A 14,901-nucleotide genomic window follows, 5' to 3' on the forward strand; every position below is an offset into this window, starting at 1 on the left:
TTGGAGCTGAGGGGCAGAGGATGGGAGGGAAGAGAATCCCAAGCAGGCTCCATTCACAGCGCAGACCCCACACAGGGCTGGATCTCACAACTGTGAGATCATGACCTGCGCTGAAATAGAGAGTCAGGCGCTCAACTAACCAAACCACCCAGGCGCTCCCCTACTTCTTGACCAGAGTAGTGGTTACTTGAGTGTGTTCATTTCATAAAAATTAATCAAACTGTACACTGGTGATCCAGAACTCTATGTTTCATTTAGTAAGAAGTATATGTGAAAATACATGTATGGCAAATTTTCAAAAATTACATATATGAAGAATATAATGAAAGAAATTACTGCTTTAAAATTGCAGGATCATGGGATTATGGGTGTCTGTTTTATTACCTGCCACAATTTACTTAATTAACATGAACTACAGTTAAAGTTCATTTAAAATGCCACTAAAACTATGGAGGAAAAAAACAGACTCTCCAACCTCATAATCTGCCTCCATTAATGCTTACGGAATTTTGTACCATTTTTTTTTTTTTNATTCTAAGCTTACTACCACCTGACTTTTTGCCATGTACTTCAAGCTTATTTTTTCTCTAAGCCCAAATTCCCCACTGTAGGCTCAATTTAAATGGTATATTCTTTCTGACTTTTTTCCCATAAGCTTTTTCATTCCTACTTCTCCTTTGAAAATATATTAAATATAGAGTTCCAGCACTGATCCTCAAGTGGCTCAATGTTAGAAGTCACCATACAGAGAGGGCCACTTGTTTTTTACTCTAACTCAATGCCTACTTTATAAAACAGATTTCCTATTTTTTAATGATGTAATTAAAACAGTGACTAGCTGGGTGAGATTCAATTAAAGTCTCTTTCTATGTACAAACAAATTACATCTCGTAAGAACTGTAACAATGGCAAATGAGGAGTTACTCAAAGTAATCAAAAAGGGAGAGGGAACCCCACTATTTGAAGTAAAATGCACATATCTCAGTAAGAGATAACTGTTTCTAAAGAAGGCATTTCTAAGAATGATAAATTTGTAGGTCCTGAAAGACATCAAATTCTCTTCCTCTGGTGTGACCTTGATAAATAAAAGAACTGGCTTCATTCTTTCTCTTACTGTTGGAGAAGGATCCTCCAGACTAAAACGGGACCTGAGAACAAAGCACTCAGATTTATACAAACCACACGCTGAGAGAGTAATTTTCTGTGAAAGTATCCATCGTTTTTTACAGATTCTCGTGTGGGCCTAGGATTCCCTAAATGATCTAGGCAACATTTCCGAAAGTGTATACCACAGGTGACACACAAGATCAATTTCTGGGGGTCTGTGAACAAGCTTTTTATCTTCACAGTTATGTATTTATTTTGATGTATATTTGAAAAAAAAAACACAACAAGCACATCAAACTCGTAACATCACATAGTACTGATATACTATTATTTATAAATTCAAGATAAATAAATTTAAGTTAAAAAAAAAAGACTTTAAAAGGTTTTAAGTAGCTGTCTGGGTGGTAATCTGGATAGATTATGGTGACAGGAAGCCCAGTGACTGGGCCTTAGGAAACATGAAATGGAAGGAAGCTGTGTCATGGAGAAGACATGCTTTTACCTTTGCTACTCAAACCTCTTTCCAAATCTCTCAAAGTTTTCTCGATGGAACAACCTCAGAAATGCCACATAACCATCATCTTGAGAAATAACCTGCAGAGATTATACTTGGCTCTAGCATTCTGCATCTCAATTTTTTTCCCAATCTGGAAGCAGTGATACCGTTATGGATAGAAGTACATGGTGAAGAGCCGTAAGAAAAAAGGAACTGGGAACGAATGTGTCAATAAACAGCTGGCTTTAACAATAAGGTGGAGGGGTCCCTGAGTGGCTCAGTCAGTTAAGCCTCCAACATATACTCAGGTAATGATCTCAAGGTTTGTGAGTTCAGATGCCATCAAGTCCTGCACTGGGCTCAGTGCTGACAGATTGGAGCCTGCTTTGGACTCTGTTTCCCTCTCTCTCCGGCCCTTTCCTGCTCATGCGTGAGCAAGCACATGCACATTCTCTCTTTCAAAAATAAATAAACATATTAAAAAACCCAATAAGCTGGATGTGCTTTCACCATTTACAGGTAAAGTTTCAGGGCACAGATAGCTCTTTCAAAGGGATGAGACTTTTGTGTATGTGGCATGGCTTGACAGTATATATATGGAAATATACAGAAATGTTACTTGCTTAATCTTGGGGAAAAAGGAGCTAAGTACTGCACCAAACAGATCCCCACAGGCCCAATAAATTCTGTACCCCTTCTGTGTTTCATTAAATAGGATAAAACCGCTGAGCTCCACAGTTTTCATGGAGTCTAACAATGCTCCATTTAACTTCAGGCCATACAGCAAAAGCCATACAGAGAAGAGAGACAGAGGCAGAGGCAGAGAGAATAAACTGAATACAGAGGGCTCTGAGAAAGAATAAGACCTTTAGAATCTACTTCTTCCCAGGTACTAGATTAGGAAAATCTGGGTGGGCTTTAGGTTAAAATATGGGTTTAGAACTTATTTGGCATACAAACAGTGATGGGCGCATATCATAAATACTTCCCAACCAACAATCTTCACATTAATCTGGTATTTCTTTGATAACTGCAAGTTTGATTACATTTTTTAAATTAAAAAAAATTTTTTAATGTTTATTTTTGAAGAAGACAGAGCATGAGTGAGGGAGCAGCAGAGAGAGAGGAAGACACAGAATCTGAAGCAGCTCTAGGCTCTGAGCTGTCAGCACAGAGCCCGACGACACGGGACTTGAACTCACAAACTGTGAGACCGTGACCAGAGCAGAAGTCAGATGCTTAACTGCCTGAGCCATCTAGGTGCCCCCCTTTTAAACACTTTCTTAATGTTTATTTTTGAGAGAGACAGAATGCATGGGACAGTGGCAGAGAAAGAGGGAGACAGAGAATCCCAAGCAGGCTCCATCCCCACTGCCAGCGACTCCCACACTGTGAAATAATGACCTGAGCTAAAACCAAGAGTCAGGTGTTTAACCGCCTAACCGAATGAACCACCCAGATGCCCCTACAACTTTGGTTTAAAAAGATTCTTAGAGCAGCTTCCTCTATTTTTATTAATTTAATTTTCAAGAAATATTTCAAGCATTCAGAAAGAAACTTAAATGACACTTAGATTTAACAAATGTTAGCATCTTGCTACAGTCACATCCCCTTACTGCCACGCTGCTGTTGTTTGGTTGGGTAATGACCAGACAACAAGGAATGACTTTAGAAAGAAAATAGTTTTGAGAACCTGGCACATGACTTCTACTTTCTTGGTACATGAACATGGCCATGGAACTCAAAAATAACAATATGGGGATACAGTTTAAAATTAACACAGAATCTATGAAATCTATTGACTTCTTTCTTGCCTTTTTCCACTGCAATTCAAATGCCATGTAACTATTTTCAATGGGTAACATTTCTGAACCACTTCTGTACACACAATATGGTTATAAGGAGTTAAGGAAAGGCTGAGATTTTCAATAGAACCACAGAGTTAATAAAGGAGTATCACTCCCTAAAGCAATTCTTAAGTAGTCCTGAGATAAAATATGCTCATCGTGAGGAAGGGATACTGTCATCTTTCAATTGATTAAGAGGCTGCAATTCAATTATCTAGCACCTGATTTAACTACCCCAATACTTGTATTGAAGAAATTAGTCAATCTCTCCACACACTTCTTTCTATATATGTTCACTCTAGTAGAGTTATAGATGAAAATAGGAAATCCAGTTCATATTATTCAATTAACTATACATAAGCCAAGATAAAAGAATCTGAAAGAATTTACATGAAGCATTCTCTTACAGTTCTTCTAAATTATGTTTTTTAAGTCCACTATCTCTGCCCTGATAAATCTTTTTAGAAATGAGATTAACCAACCTTTGTTGTAATATTTAATTTAGCATATAAAAGAATCAACCAATAAAAACTTACTTGACATGAGTTTTGGAATCTGGGCTTGTCCTCTCAACAGTGGCCTGTATAAATTTCCCTGATAGGTCGCAGGTGGTGGTGCAGCATTGCCGTAAACGCCAGCCCCTGAGCCCCTTGGCATAACATGGCTGGAAAAGGACCACACCAACGAGAAAACAAATTACAGATCCAGTCACCACATCACAACTGATACAAATTAAATAAATGTTAGTAGTGGTCTCCTTACTACTAGATCTGATTAAGAGAATACAACCTTAAAAGATTTATAATTAACAAAGTTCAAAACAGTACCACAGATCGTAATGGTGACAGAACATGTTCATTTGCCACACCAAGATTCTTAATTGGTAATTATTTATTATTTATTAATTACTTCATGCAAAAAGTGAGTCTACTTTTCTTTTTTGTATCATATTTCAGTTTTGACCTTAGGGACTGATGCTGTTGCTATCACTGTATATACTGCTACTCTATATCCTGCTATTTTCAATTATATCAAACATTTCCCTATAGTTGTCATAGTCTGCAAAATTATAGTATGTATACCTATAGAATACCATGGTGACATCTCCTAGTTTACTAAACCATTCCTCCCATTCAGTATTACTAGTGATGATAACAATGCACTAGAGATTTGGGCATATAACTTTATGCTCCTCTAAAATTATTTTCTCAAGATAAATTCCAAGGAGTAGGAATTTGGATCAAAGTTAAGAGTTATTATACTGATCATGTATCATATTACATACCTGTCATGTATTACCCATTACAAATATTGTAACATACTGAGTAACACTTAAAACAGATTCTGCTGCACATTAATTCAGCTAAAACTCTCTTGAGGGTAAAATGTTTTATTACTCTGAAATAGTTGTCAGAAAGACAGCAAAACCTCTTAAGGGAAAATAACAGAATTCTCAAGTAATACATACATAAAGCATAATACATAAACGAAAGAAACGGAAGTGAATTTTAAAAAATGAAGAGCATAAAAGCATCAAGTCATTAAAATATTTGCCAACTAGGCCTCTTAAGTATCTGAGGCATAAATACTGACCTAATGCCGGTGAATGATTCAGGAAAATCAAAATATACAAAGGTTAGCAACCTACCACTCACCCCAAAGTCCTGAATGCAGCCTGATCCAGATGGACAGGCCTCCGGTCCCGACTGAAGCCAAGTTGGGGCTTCCACTGCCGTCCGTTGCTGGACTTTTCCCAGTCACTCGGTTTCAGTACTGGTGCTGGTTTTCTGATAAATTGAAAATACCAGTTTTGGGATAAACATTGTTCGTACAACATAAAACTAGACAGTTTATATTTAATAGCCGCGTCATTGTTACCTTGCTCCTGGAAGCATTACAGCTTTAAAAATGTAGTCTTCAGCAAACTGTGGGTCTTTAAAATTAATACTAGAAGAGAGCAAAATACAATTTAATGGTTTCATATTACCTCAGCCTAACTGTTTTAAACTGAGGTACTTTTCATGTTTAAAAAGAGTAAATAAAATTCAAAAGTCTTTTCCAAAAATTATTTTAGCCAATAGTTTCATTAAACAGCTAAACACCTCCTTCCCCAAAATAATTGCTAGTACACAGCCTTCCTACAATTTTCTGTGTGGGAAGAGCCATGTTCTCATTAACTGTGGGGGACCACAGAAAAGGGACAGACCCTGCCTCAACTCTTAAGAAATACCAACAGGTCAACTCTCAAGAAATACCAACAGGATACTGAAGACAGATGGAAGAGGATGCAACAACAAACAAAAAGTTTTAAAAACACCTTTCACTTTTCATTCTGTTTAGTGCATGGCAAACACTTTCCCTCTAGCATCTTAGGCAAGATTACCTCTTGTCCCAAGAAAAGATGCAAATGCCACCAAAACACTTGCAAACTCAATAATCTGTGGGAAAACACTGGTGAACACAAATAACCTGTGGGGGGAAAAGCATTAAATTTCCCAGATGGAACACTGTATCATGCTCTATTAGGATGTTTCTCTTTCATGAGGAACAGTCACAACTGGAAAACTACAGAGAGGCTTATTTTATGTCTGTACCCTGGGACTGTGAGTATAAGCTGGATCAAGCTTCCTTTCTGGTGGGGTGGGTGTGTCCCAAAGCCTGGTAAGTACACAAGTTTTCCTTTTGACTCAGTAGTTGAGACTCTGGATATATACAAGGTTTATACCTAAGAATACTCACAACATCAGTATTCATGTTTAAAAATTAAAACCTAAGTGTATGAGTAATAGTGGAGTGGTTAAAGAAACTAACGTTCTCCCTAAAAACGGAATCCTCAATTGACATTTCAAAAAATTTAGTAAGAGAATACCTACTGACACAGGGAAAATACATATACAACAGACTAGACATATATTCATCAGAAAATTATCAGTGATGTTCTCTGTATTATCATCGCCTTTCCTTCTCTGTGTTTTTTTTTAGTATTTCCAAAATTCCTCCATGCCTGCCATCAGTTGAAAAAGGTTTATTCATAAAGGTTTTTATTGAACTGGTTGACATTTTAGACAGCTAACTTTTTTCTCTTTAAATACTGCCACTTTATATTATTAGGGCCCATTTTCACTGCACTAGGATTTAACTATATTTTAAGTCTAGAAAAATAACTTCATTTATAATAAAAATGCTGAGCTCAAGAGCAGCTGAACAATACTTCATTTACTCAATCCATTCCTCTTACAACTCACTCTTCACTGGCAACCGCCTTTATCTCAAATGTTCTTTACTGGGCAAGGTGGCTTAGGGCAGTGTTATAGGTTTAAGAGGATGGCAGAGAAAATGTTAAATACAGGGGTTCATTAGGGCCTTCCAGGTACAAAGTAAAGAGAAAAAAATCAGTAATAAAGCAACACTTGCAACTAAAGTGTCTCAAAGCAGGTATCTTTGTGTCAGCAGGGCTTTTCGGCAGTTTATCAAACAAGATTTAAGAGTTCCCAAGGCACACATAGTCTCAGGGTAGCGTCGGGGAACAAATGGTGGCCAGGGAGCAAGCCTGCCTCCCCTTCTGATAAATAGGAAATGTTTAATAACATTTTCATAAGAAAATAGTGGAAAAGACAACAACAGGTGCAGAAAAGATGCTAAGTCAAACAATGTGTGTGCATATACCTTTCATGCAAGTCTCTGTGAGCGTAGGATCAAAGATGCATGTATGGAGAAGAGGGAAGAGCATTCTTGCACCTGGGACCAAGGAAAACAATATCCAAGAGGCCTTGGTATAAGGTGGGACAGGACTGGTTACCAAATAGGAGAGGAAATAAATGTAACCAAGATGTGGAAAGGGGTCCCAGGACCAAGGAATAGTGGAGCAGCCTTCTCAAGGGGATCTGGGAGAGAGGAAGAAAAGTAAGCTGTATGCAAGTGATCTGAGTGATTACAACCTCAATTCTCCCAAGGAAGATTCAGAACTACTTCCATTCTAAAGAAGCAGGACGACACAAACCAACTGGTTACATGCAATGAATGCTTTAAGTTCTCGAGCCTTAACTCCCAGGTGGGACTTCAGTTGAGAAGAGCTAGACTGGAGCAAAACCGTGTGTGAACAGAAACGGGCAGGAAGATAGGCTGGTCGAACTGGGTTAATGCCACCAAGAGGCTATTCTGAACACATGAAGCTGCTTCAGGCAGTCAGTGAGGGAGTAAATATAATCAAGGAGGCAATTTAAACAGAACCTCCTGGTAGCAGTGAGTAAAAGAGCAGGGGGAGAGAACCAAAGAAGGTCTCTGACACAGTCTAGGCAAAGGCCTTCAATGTGTGCTTGAGGTGGGAATGATGGGCAGGCAAAAGAAATGGCAGGGCTGGAAGTGGAATGAAGATCATACTGAGGTGAGGGCTTAGGATGCAGATCTGCAAGTCATGCGCAGAAAGACTGGAAGCTAAGTGAAAGAAATAGCAGAGGTAAGGAGATAACCCCAGGGTCACAGGGATAATCTCTCCTGAAGGACAATTATTACAATCAGAGATTTAGTGAGACTGCTAAAACCAGTGTTTGAGAAAACAGATCAATTCATTTATGAAAGATACACAGTTTATTGTATGTCAACTGTTCCTCAATAAAACTGCTTTAAAAATTCCATCCTTGGGGCACCTGGGTGATTTAGTCAGATGGCTAAGCGTCTCACTCTTGATTTCAGCTCAGGTCATGATCTTGAGGTTCATGAGTTCAAGCCCCTCACTGGGCTCTGTGCTGACAGAGCAGAGCCTGCTTGTGATTCTCTCTCTCCCTCTGTCTGTCCCTTCCCTGCTTGCACTCTCTCTTGAAATAAATCAACATCAAAACAAAACAAAACAATCTATCCTTCATGCTCATGCTCTAAAAGGGAAAACATTTTCAAGGTAATAGGAAAAAAGAAATCTTCAACATCTCCCCTACTTCCTCTCAGAATCAAACTCCACAGAGTGCTCTATATACTTAATAGGGATGAAACAAACCATTAGATGACAGAAAAGGTGCATCTAAAAATAAGTTGGAAGTCCCTATTGAAGGTATAAGGGATAATCTTTGATCTCAAAGATTAAAGCATTCTATTCCCTTGGACCTTTGAGAACAATTTGAAGCCTTATTGTCTCCTAAAATGAATTAAGCTTTCACTGGTTTCGATATTCTTTTAGAAATTTGTTCCCAAAAATATACACTAAGAACCTTAGAAGTTAAGGAACAAATGAAGCCAAAACACAACTCAACTGTACTTTTCCAATGTAGTAACATCAGCCACAACTTAAACAAACATCTCCAAAAAGAGAAACACATAAACGAGGCAGGAACTCATTAGGCAAAGTCCTAAAGGGAAACTTTATTGAGATCCAAGCTTTTAAAGTTCCTTCATTTTTTTTCAGGTTATTTATGTAAGTAATTAAAATTCTTAGAGGCAGAGGAACTAAAATTAATAGAAATTATTTTATTAGAATAAAATATATAAAGAAAAACATTACAGAAAAAAATACAGATTACTCTTTGACAAATTTCTACCAGTAGAAGCAAAAGAGCTTAACTGTAGAGAGCATTGGTGGAAGGAAAGCAGTATCACAGAGATAAGACAGAAGCACCTTCACAGAGGAAACGAGTTAACAGAACAGCTTATAGATTACAGATTAACAGACTGCCCAGCTAAAGTAAGAGAACTGTGTTTAGATATACACTGCTTCATCCAGCTTCATCTAATTCTGTAAACAGGAGTATTTTTCACCACTTCTTCCAAGTGGCACCAGACTGACTTATCCAGCGCAAACTTCTACCCACTAGAGAAGCTCTGCCCAAGAGAAGCATAATGGACCCTTCCCTTGGTTGGGAACTTCCCTATTATTTCATAATCACCTGTCATCACAAACACACCAAGGACAAATATAAAATTGTAAACCTAAGCATGGTTGAAAATAACAAAACTGAGCAGTGCTTTTATCTGTATCACAAGTAGCACTTTAGACCCTATTAGAAGAAAATACAGCAAAGTCTCAACAGGAAAGGGAAACATCCCTTTCCAACTCAATTCACTTTAAGAATTACCCTTAGAAATGCTATTTTAAGTACCATTACTGTTTGAGAGCACTAGCATACTTCACAAAGACAGCAGAAAGCTCTAAATATCAAGTTACATATACATTTTTACTCTACCTTTCCCTGATACCTTCTATAATTAATACTAAATCAGCATACCAATGCAAACTGTTCTTCTAGGGAAAACTTCGTGATTCATATACCTGACATTTTAAAGCACTTAAAGAGTTTATAGGACTTAAGATGTCTTTTCTGACATTCTATCAGAAAAGGCTAAGCAGGCAGTAGAAGTTAAAACCTCCCAAGAGTTTTCACCATCAAGTCTGTGACTGACTGTATGTACTCCACTTCCTCCAGGCTTGATTGCAAGTTACCTGCTTGCCAGCCATGAGCCTTACAGACACTGCAGTAATAGTTACATTAAAAAATTCACATTTTTAAAAACCTCCTTGAAGAGATAAAACACTCTATCCCTTGCCTAATTCATCCAAAGGTGAATACAGAAAATTCGAGAAACACTTCTCTGAAGAAACAGGGGCTCCTAGAAGTCTCTGGAAAACACTGGGTGTTGACACTATAAACACTATGAACAACTGGGCTTTTACACAGGTTCAGAACTAGGTGTTAAGAGAAAAAAAAAGAAAACTAAATGCTTGCTGATGAAAATAACATACATGAAGATTATATAAATTATAGATCACCTTGTAGAAAAGAAGGAAAGCTATGAAGGATAGGCTACAAAGGAATGAGCATTCCAAACAATGGAAGGAAGGTACAGAGGTCAGTGTGATAGTGATGGGAAGATGGGTACAAGGAGGGAGGTCTCCGTGAGGAACTGTGGTGATTCAGGCACAGAGCCATGGCTTTGCAAACCATGACAGACCTTGAAAAAGCAAAGAAGCTTAATTCCACCCACACTATAGAGCAAAGATTTCTGAGGACTGTAGTGCTTAAGAAAGAGAAGCCTTATAGCATAATATGCCAACAGAGATGGTGGGAAGGTAAAGTCAAATAAATCAGCTGGGAAGTCACTACAATAATTCAGGAGAAGAAACTATAAAATGAAGGGGCAAAAAACAACTATAAAACAGTCCCACTGGGAAGAGCCCGGGATAAAAAATAATTGGGGGAGAAAAATTCCAGAACAGTGGTGTAGATATAGGGATTTTTGTAGAATGAGAGACCAAGCATATGGAGTGTAACGTAGAACTAGAGGCTCCTAAGTCTGGGCAACTGCTCAGGGACAGAAAAGGGAGATCAGCCAGGAAAACTAGTGACGGGCACTGGACAAAGAAGTATGGAAGACTGAGTCTGAGGCAATACAAAGGTGTGTGTGTGTGTGTGTGTCTGTCTACTCCTCCAGATGAACAGAAAATTGTGCCACTGCAGCAGGAAGATAACTTCTTTTTAATTTTAAAATCATATGAGATTTTATACACTTATGAGATTTTATGTATTTAAAGTTAACAAATAATACTCTAGAGATATTATAGCTAAACAAATTACAATGGTGAAAACCGGGATGAGGAAAATTAAGGGAGATCACTCAGTCCTATTCACAGTAAGGCTACTAATATACTGACTGACTTACGGGATCAGAATTGGAAAAGAATAAAACATTTCGTAGGTCACAACTGACTCTATTTTCTAAGAGTCCTTCTAGGAACTTAAATACGTCAACAACTTCTCTCATAAACTTTCTTACTGCAAGTTAAGACCTATGCGATGGGAAGGACTCCCCTACATTCAGTGGTTTCTCCAGTGTGGAATGGAATACCAGATGCATCCAGAGAAGGGAAAAAAGGCCAGGAGTCAAAACAGAAATAACTGCAACTGGCACAGGAGGATGCATTCATAGATTTTCAGTTACAGAGCAAACACAACACTGGGATAAACAACAAGGCACCAAGCAAACAAAGGAACACAAAAATATGCAGTAAACTGGATCAACCTCATTACCCCTCAGGAGAAACACTGAAAATTACCCCATAGGGTAAAAGTTAACGTGATCTTTCACAAATCTCTAGGAAATTAACTCAAATCAATTTTAGTATGAAGTTATTTTCAACATGTACTTGAATATACACACTGAGAGATTTATCTTTATACACTTAATAATCTTGTGAACATAATGGATACCATATAATAACACCAAAGGCCTCCCAGGCACAGAACCAACCAACCAACAATAACACTACCATACGAACAGAAGTTAAAGGATTTGTTAATTTCGTAATTCCTCCCTTGGACAAGTCTCTCAATCCTAATTAGAAAGTTAAGTAGAGTTAACTACTTCTAGAGAGCTGGACAGAAAGGCCCTTGAAAACATGCAGAAAAATGGAGGAGTACAAACAAACGACAATTTGAAGATGGATCCAGTGGGATTAAATGACCTAAAGGACCACTGTAAAGCAGAAACCCTAAAGGTTAACACAGAGCATCCACACTGGATCTGCCCAAACCAGACTATTTGTGATGGCCTCAAGAGCTTGGCTCACAATTTGAACTCCACCCTTAACAGAAGAACTCAAAGACAAAGAACTACAACAATTTATGTGTAAGGATAAACAAAACGTGTGTAAAGATAAATAAATGCAATTAATCTAGAAAGATTTTCCAAATTCATGACAGTTTTCTTTAAATAAAAGTCCTTCTAAAATCACAGGTGCTATCTAAATCAATTAAGGATAGGAAAATGAACATGCTTATACTTTATAATGATAAATCTATGTAAAATCTAAAATGCTTCCCAAGAATCAGAAAAATAGTATGAGTGGAAAAGTCTTCCCACACAGGCTTTTACAAAATCCTTGAATTACTAAGATGTGTTTGCCTTATCTTGCTTGAAGACTGCAGAAAATGGTAACAAAAATCCTGTCGTCAAGCTTAGTAATGACATACAATAACAAGCAAATAGTAAGTTTGTTGGTTTTTAATTCTAAACAATCATATTTTACACACAGAAAATACTGTCATCATGCAAGAAATGAAATGTAAGTTTTCCAGGTAGCAGAAATTAGCCCTTTAAATTTATACAGTTGGTGGTAAAAATTTCCATAAATTTATTCTATCTCAACCAAAGTAAAGCGTGTAATAGTTTTGTTTTTAAACTCTGCAGAGCCACAACTGTAAATATAATCAAAATAAACTGTTACAACACAAGGAAGCTGTGAGGGCCTCTGGGATGCAGACGTCTGTTGGCTCCTACAGAGCAAAATACTCCTAGAAACTCCCACTTTCTACCTCCTACTTCCTAATCCGGGAAGAATTAGAGGTTGTCAGGGGAAACCAGAAAGCTGAGAATCAAGCTTGTTAAATCAGTAACTTTAACAATATACATAATTTAAAGTCAAGAGGCTACATTCCAAGTTCTGCAACACAGGGACTCTCCAATCTCAAAGGACTGGTAGAATAATAGCTGCCATTTCCTTGTGATTCACAGGTCTTTTTTCTTATTTTTTGTAACTTATTTTTCTTATCTTTCTATAACTTTTCTTATCTTTCTGTATATTATTTCCAAGTTACAGAGCTGTAGCTGTCAAAACCAACTGTTTGGTCAAACGACATGAATTTTGGAAAACTTACCTGATTGCAGTGTTCTGTGTCAGATCTCGTAACATGGGGACAGGAGAACATACTATTCTAAAGACAAGGAAGATAGTTAAGTTGTAACCTTTTAGATCTGTGGAAGTAAGATGTTACTTTAGGAAAGAAAACTCATTAAAATGCACCAACAAAAACAACATAAACCAATTGTATCTTTCAAAAGGACCCTGTCTTCCTTGTTTGTAACCTCCTTAACAGAGAACTATTTTCTGCAAAAGGATCATATCAGAATTTGTAAAGGATACAAATCACAAGGTAGGAGGGCGGGGGAACAAAAAACCAAACAGAAGAAAAAACAGGTAATTTATAGATGAGGAAAGCCAAACGGTTAATATACCATATGACATTCAATTTCATTAGTAATCAGAGAAAGGTAACTGTAAGCCATAAGGCACCAATAGGCATCCATTAAACTGACAAAATTCCAAAGGTTTGCAAGAATGCAGAACAGCCCCTCTCACACAGTGCCACTGAGATTATGAAATAGTGTAATCACTTTGGAAATCCATCCAATATTATCTAGAAAAGAAGATACACGTACTCTGTGACCAAGAATTCCCAAACTCTGATCTCAGAACCCCTTTAAAACATTCCTAAAAATCAGGGACCTCAAGGAGCTTTTGCTTATGATGGTTATGTCTATCAATATTTACCTTTTAAAAATTAAAACTAAGAAATTTCTAAAATACTAATATAAAGATAACAGTAATAAACCTATAACATAAACAACATGTTTAATGAGAAACTGTATTTTACAAAGCAAAAATAAGTGAGTGTCACTGTCTTACATTTTTGTAAATTTCTTTAATATCTGGTTTAATATCTATCTTAATAGCTGGATTCTCTTATCTGCTTATGATTCAATCTCTTGAGATATTTATCACACTACAGTCAGCTTTTGGAAAACTCCACTGTACACTCAAGAGAGAAAGAGAGTGAGAAAAGCAAATAATATCACAACATCTTAGTATTATCATGAAAATATTTTGACCTCATGGATCTCCTGAAAAGGCTTTAGGAACCCCCAGGGCTCCCTGCACACAGTGACACAGCCACTAGGTTGAATAGCTAGGCTCTCACTCCAAGTTTTTTTTTATAGTCCAGCAAGTCTTTTGTTGTTGTTTTGTTTTTTCACTACTACTAAAAAATAAAACATGTAGGCAACAAGGACAGAATGCTTACTAAACTTCTTCCCAGTCGCCCCAATTTACACAAATGAATGCTTACTGATCTGGAAGAACGGCTTCTTCATCCAAAGAAAACTTTCCTTGAATTCCATGACATAGTTCAGGTGGTACGTCCACTGGCTGTGGAAAAATACATTCTTGATCATTTATCCAAAAGAATGGAAAGCAGGGACTCACACACATACTTGTACACCAATGTTCACAGTAGCATTAAAAGCCAGGAGGCCACACCCGAAAAACAAAGAATCAGTGAAGAAATGGGCAGAAGATATGAACAGACACTTCTCCAGAGAAGACATCCAGATGGCCAAGAGACACATGAAACGATGCTCAATATCCCTCCTCATCAGGGAGATACAAATCAAAACCACACTGAGATACCACCTCACGCCAGTCAGAGTGGCTAAAATGAACAAATCAGGAGACTCTAGATGCTGGTGCCGATGTGGAGAAACAGGCACCGTCCTACACTGTTGGTGGGAATGTAAACTGGTGCAGCCCCTCTGGAAATCAGTGTGGAGGTTCCTCAAAAAATTAACAATAAAACTCCCCTATGACCCAGCAATAGCACTGCTAGGAATTTACCCAAGGGATCCAGGAGTGCT

The 14,901-nt window shown here is 37.6% G+C and overlaps 1 protein-coding gene across 2 annotated transcripts in view; it reads right to left on the reverse strand.

Moving 5' to 3' along the window:
• The window catches only part of XRN2 (5'-3' exoribonuclease 2), an 84,071-nt gene that overhangs the window by 13,351 nt on the left and 55,819 nt on the right, over positions 1–14,901 (reverse strand). For both annotated transcript variants that reach the window (XM_077750182.1, XM_077750181.1), the window contains 5 exons: positions 14,337–14,416; positions 13,089–13,145; positions 5,329–5,397; positions 5,106–5,237; positions 3,987–4,114 (listed from right to left, as the gene is read on the reverse strand). In XM_077750182.1, coding sequence (XP_077606308.1) covers positions 3,987–4,114; positions 5,106–5,237; positions 5,329–5,397; positions 13,089–13,145; positions 14,337–14,416 — 466 coding nt within the window. The remainder of the gene's footprint in view (positions 1–3,986; positions 4,115–5,105; positions 5,238–5,328; positions 5,398–13,088; positions 13,146–14,336; positions 14,417–14,901) is intronic.

The sequence above is a fragment of the Crocuta crocuta genome, unplaced genomic scaffold, assembly GCF_008692635.1.
Source record: "Crocuta crocuta isolate KB4526 unplaced genomic scaffold, BGI_CrCroc_1.0 scaffold209, whole genome shotgun sequence".
In the NCBI taxonomy this organism is placed as follows: domain Eukaryota; kingdom Metazoa; phylum Chordata; class Mammalia; order Carnivora; family Hyaenidae; genus Crocuta; species Crocuta crocuta.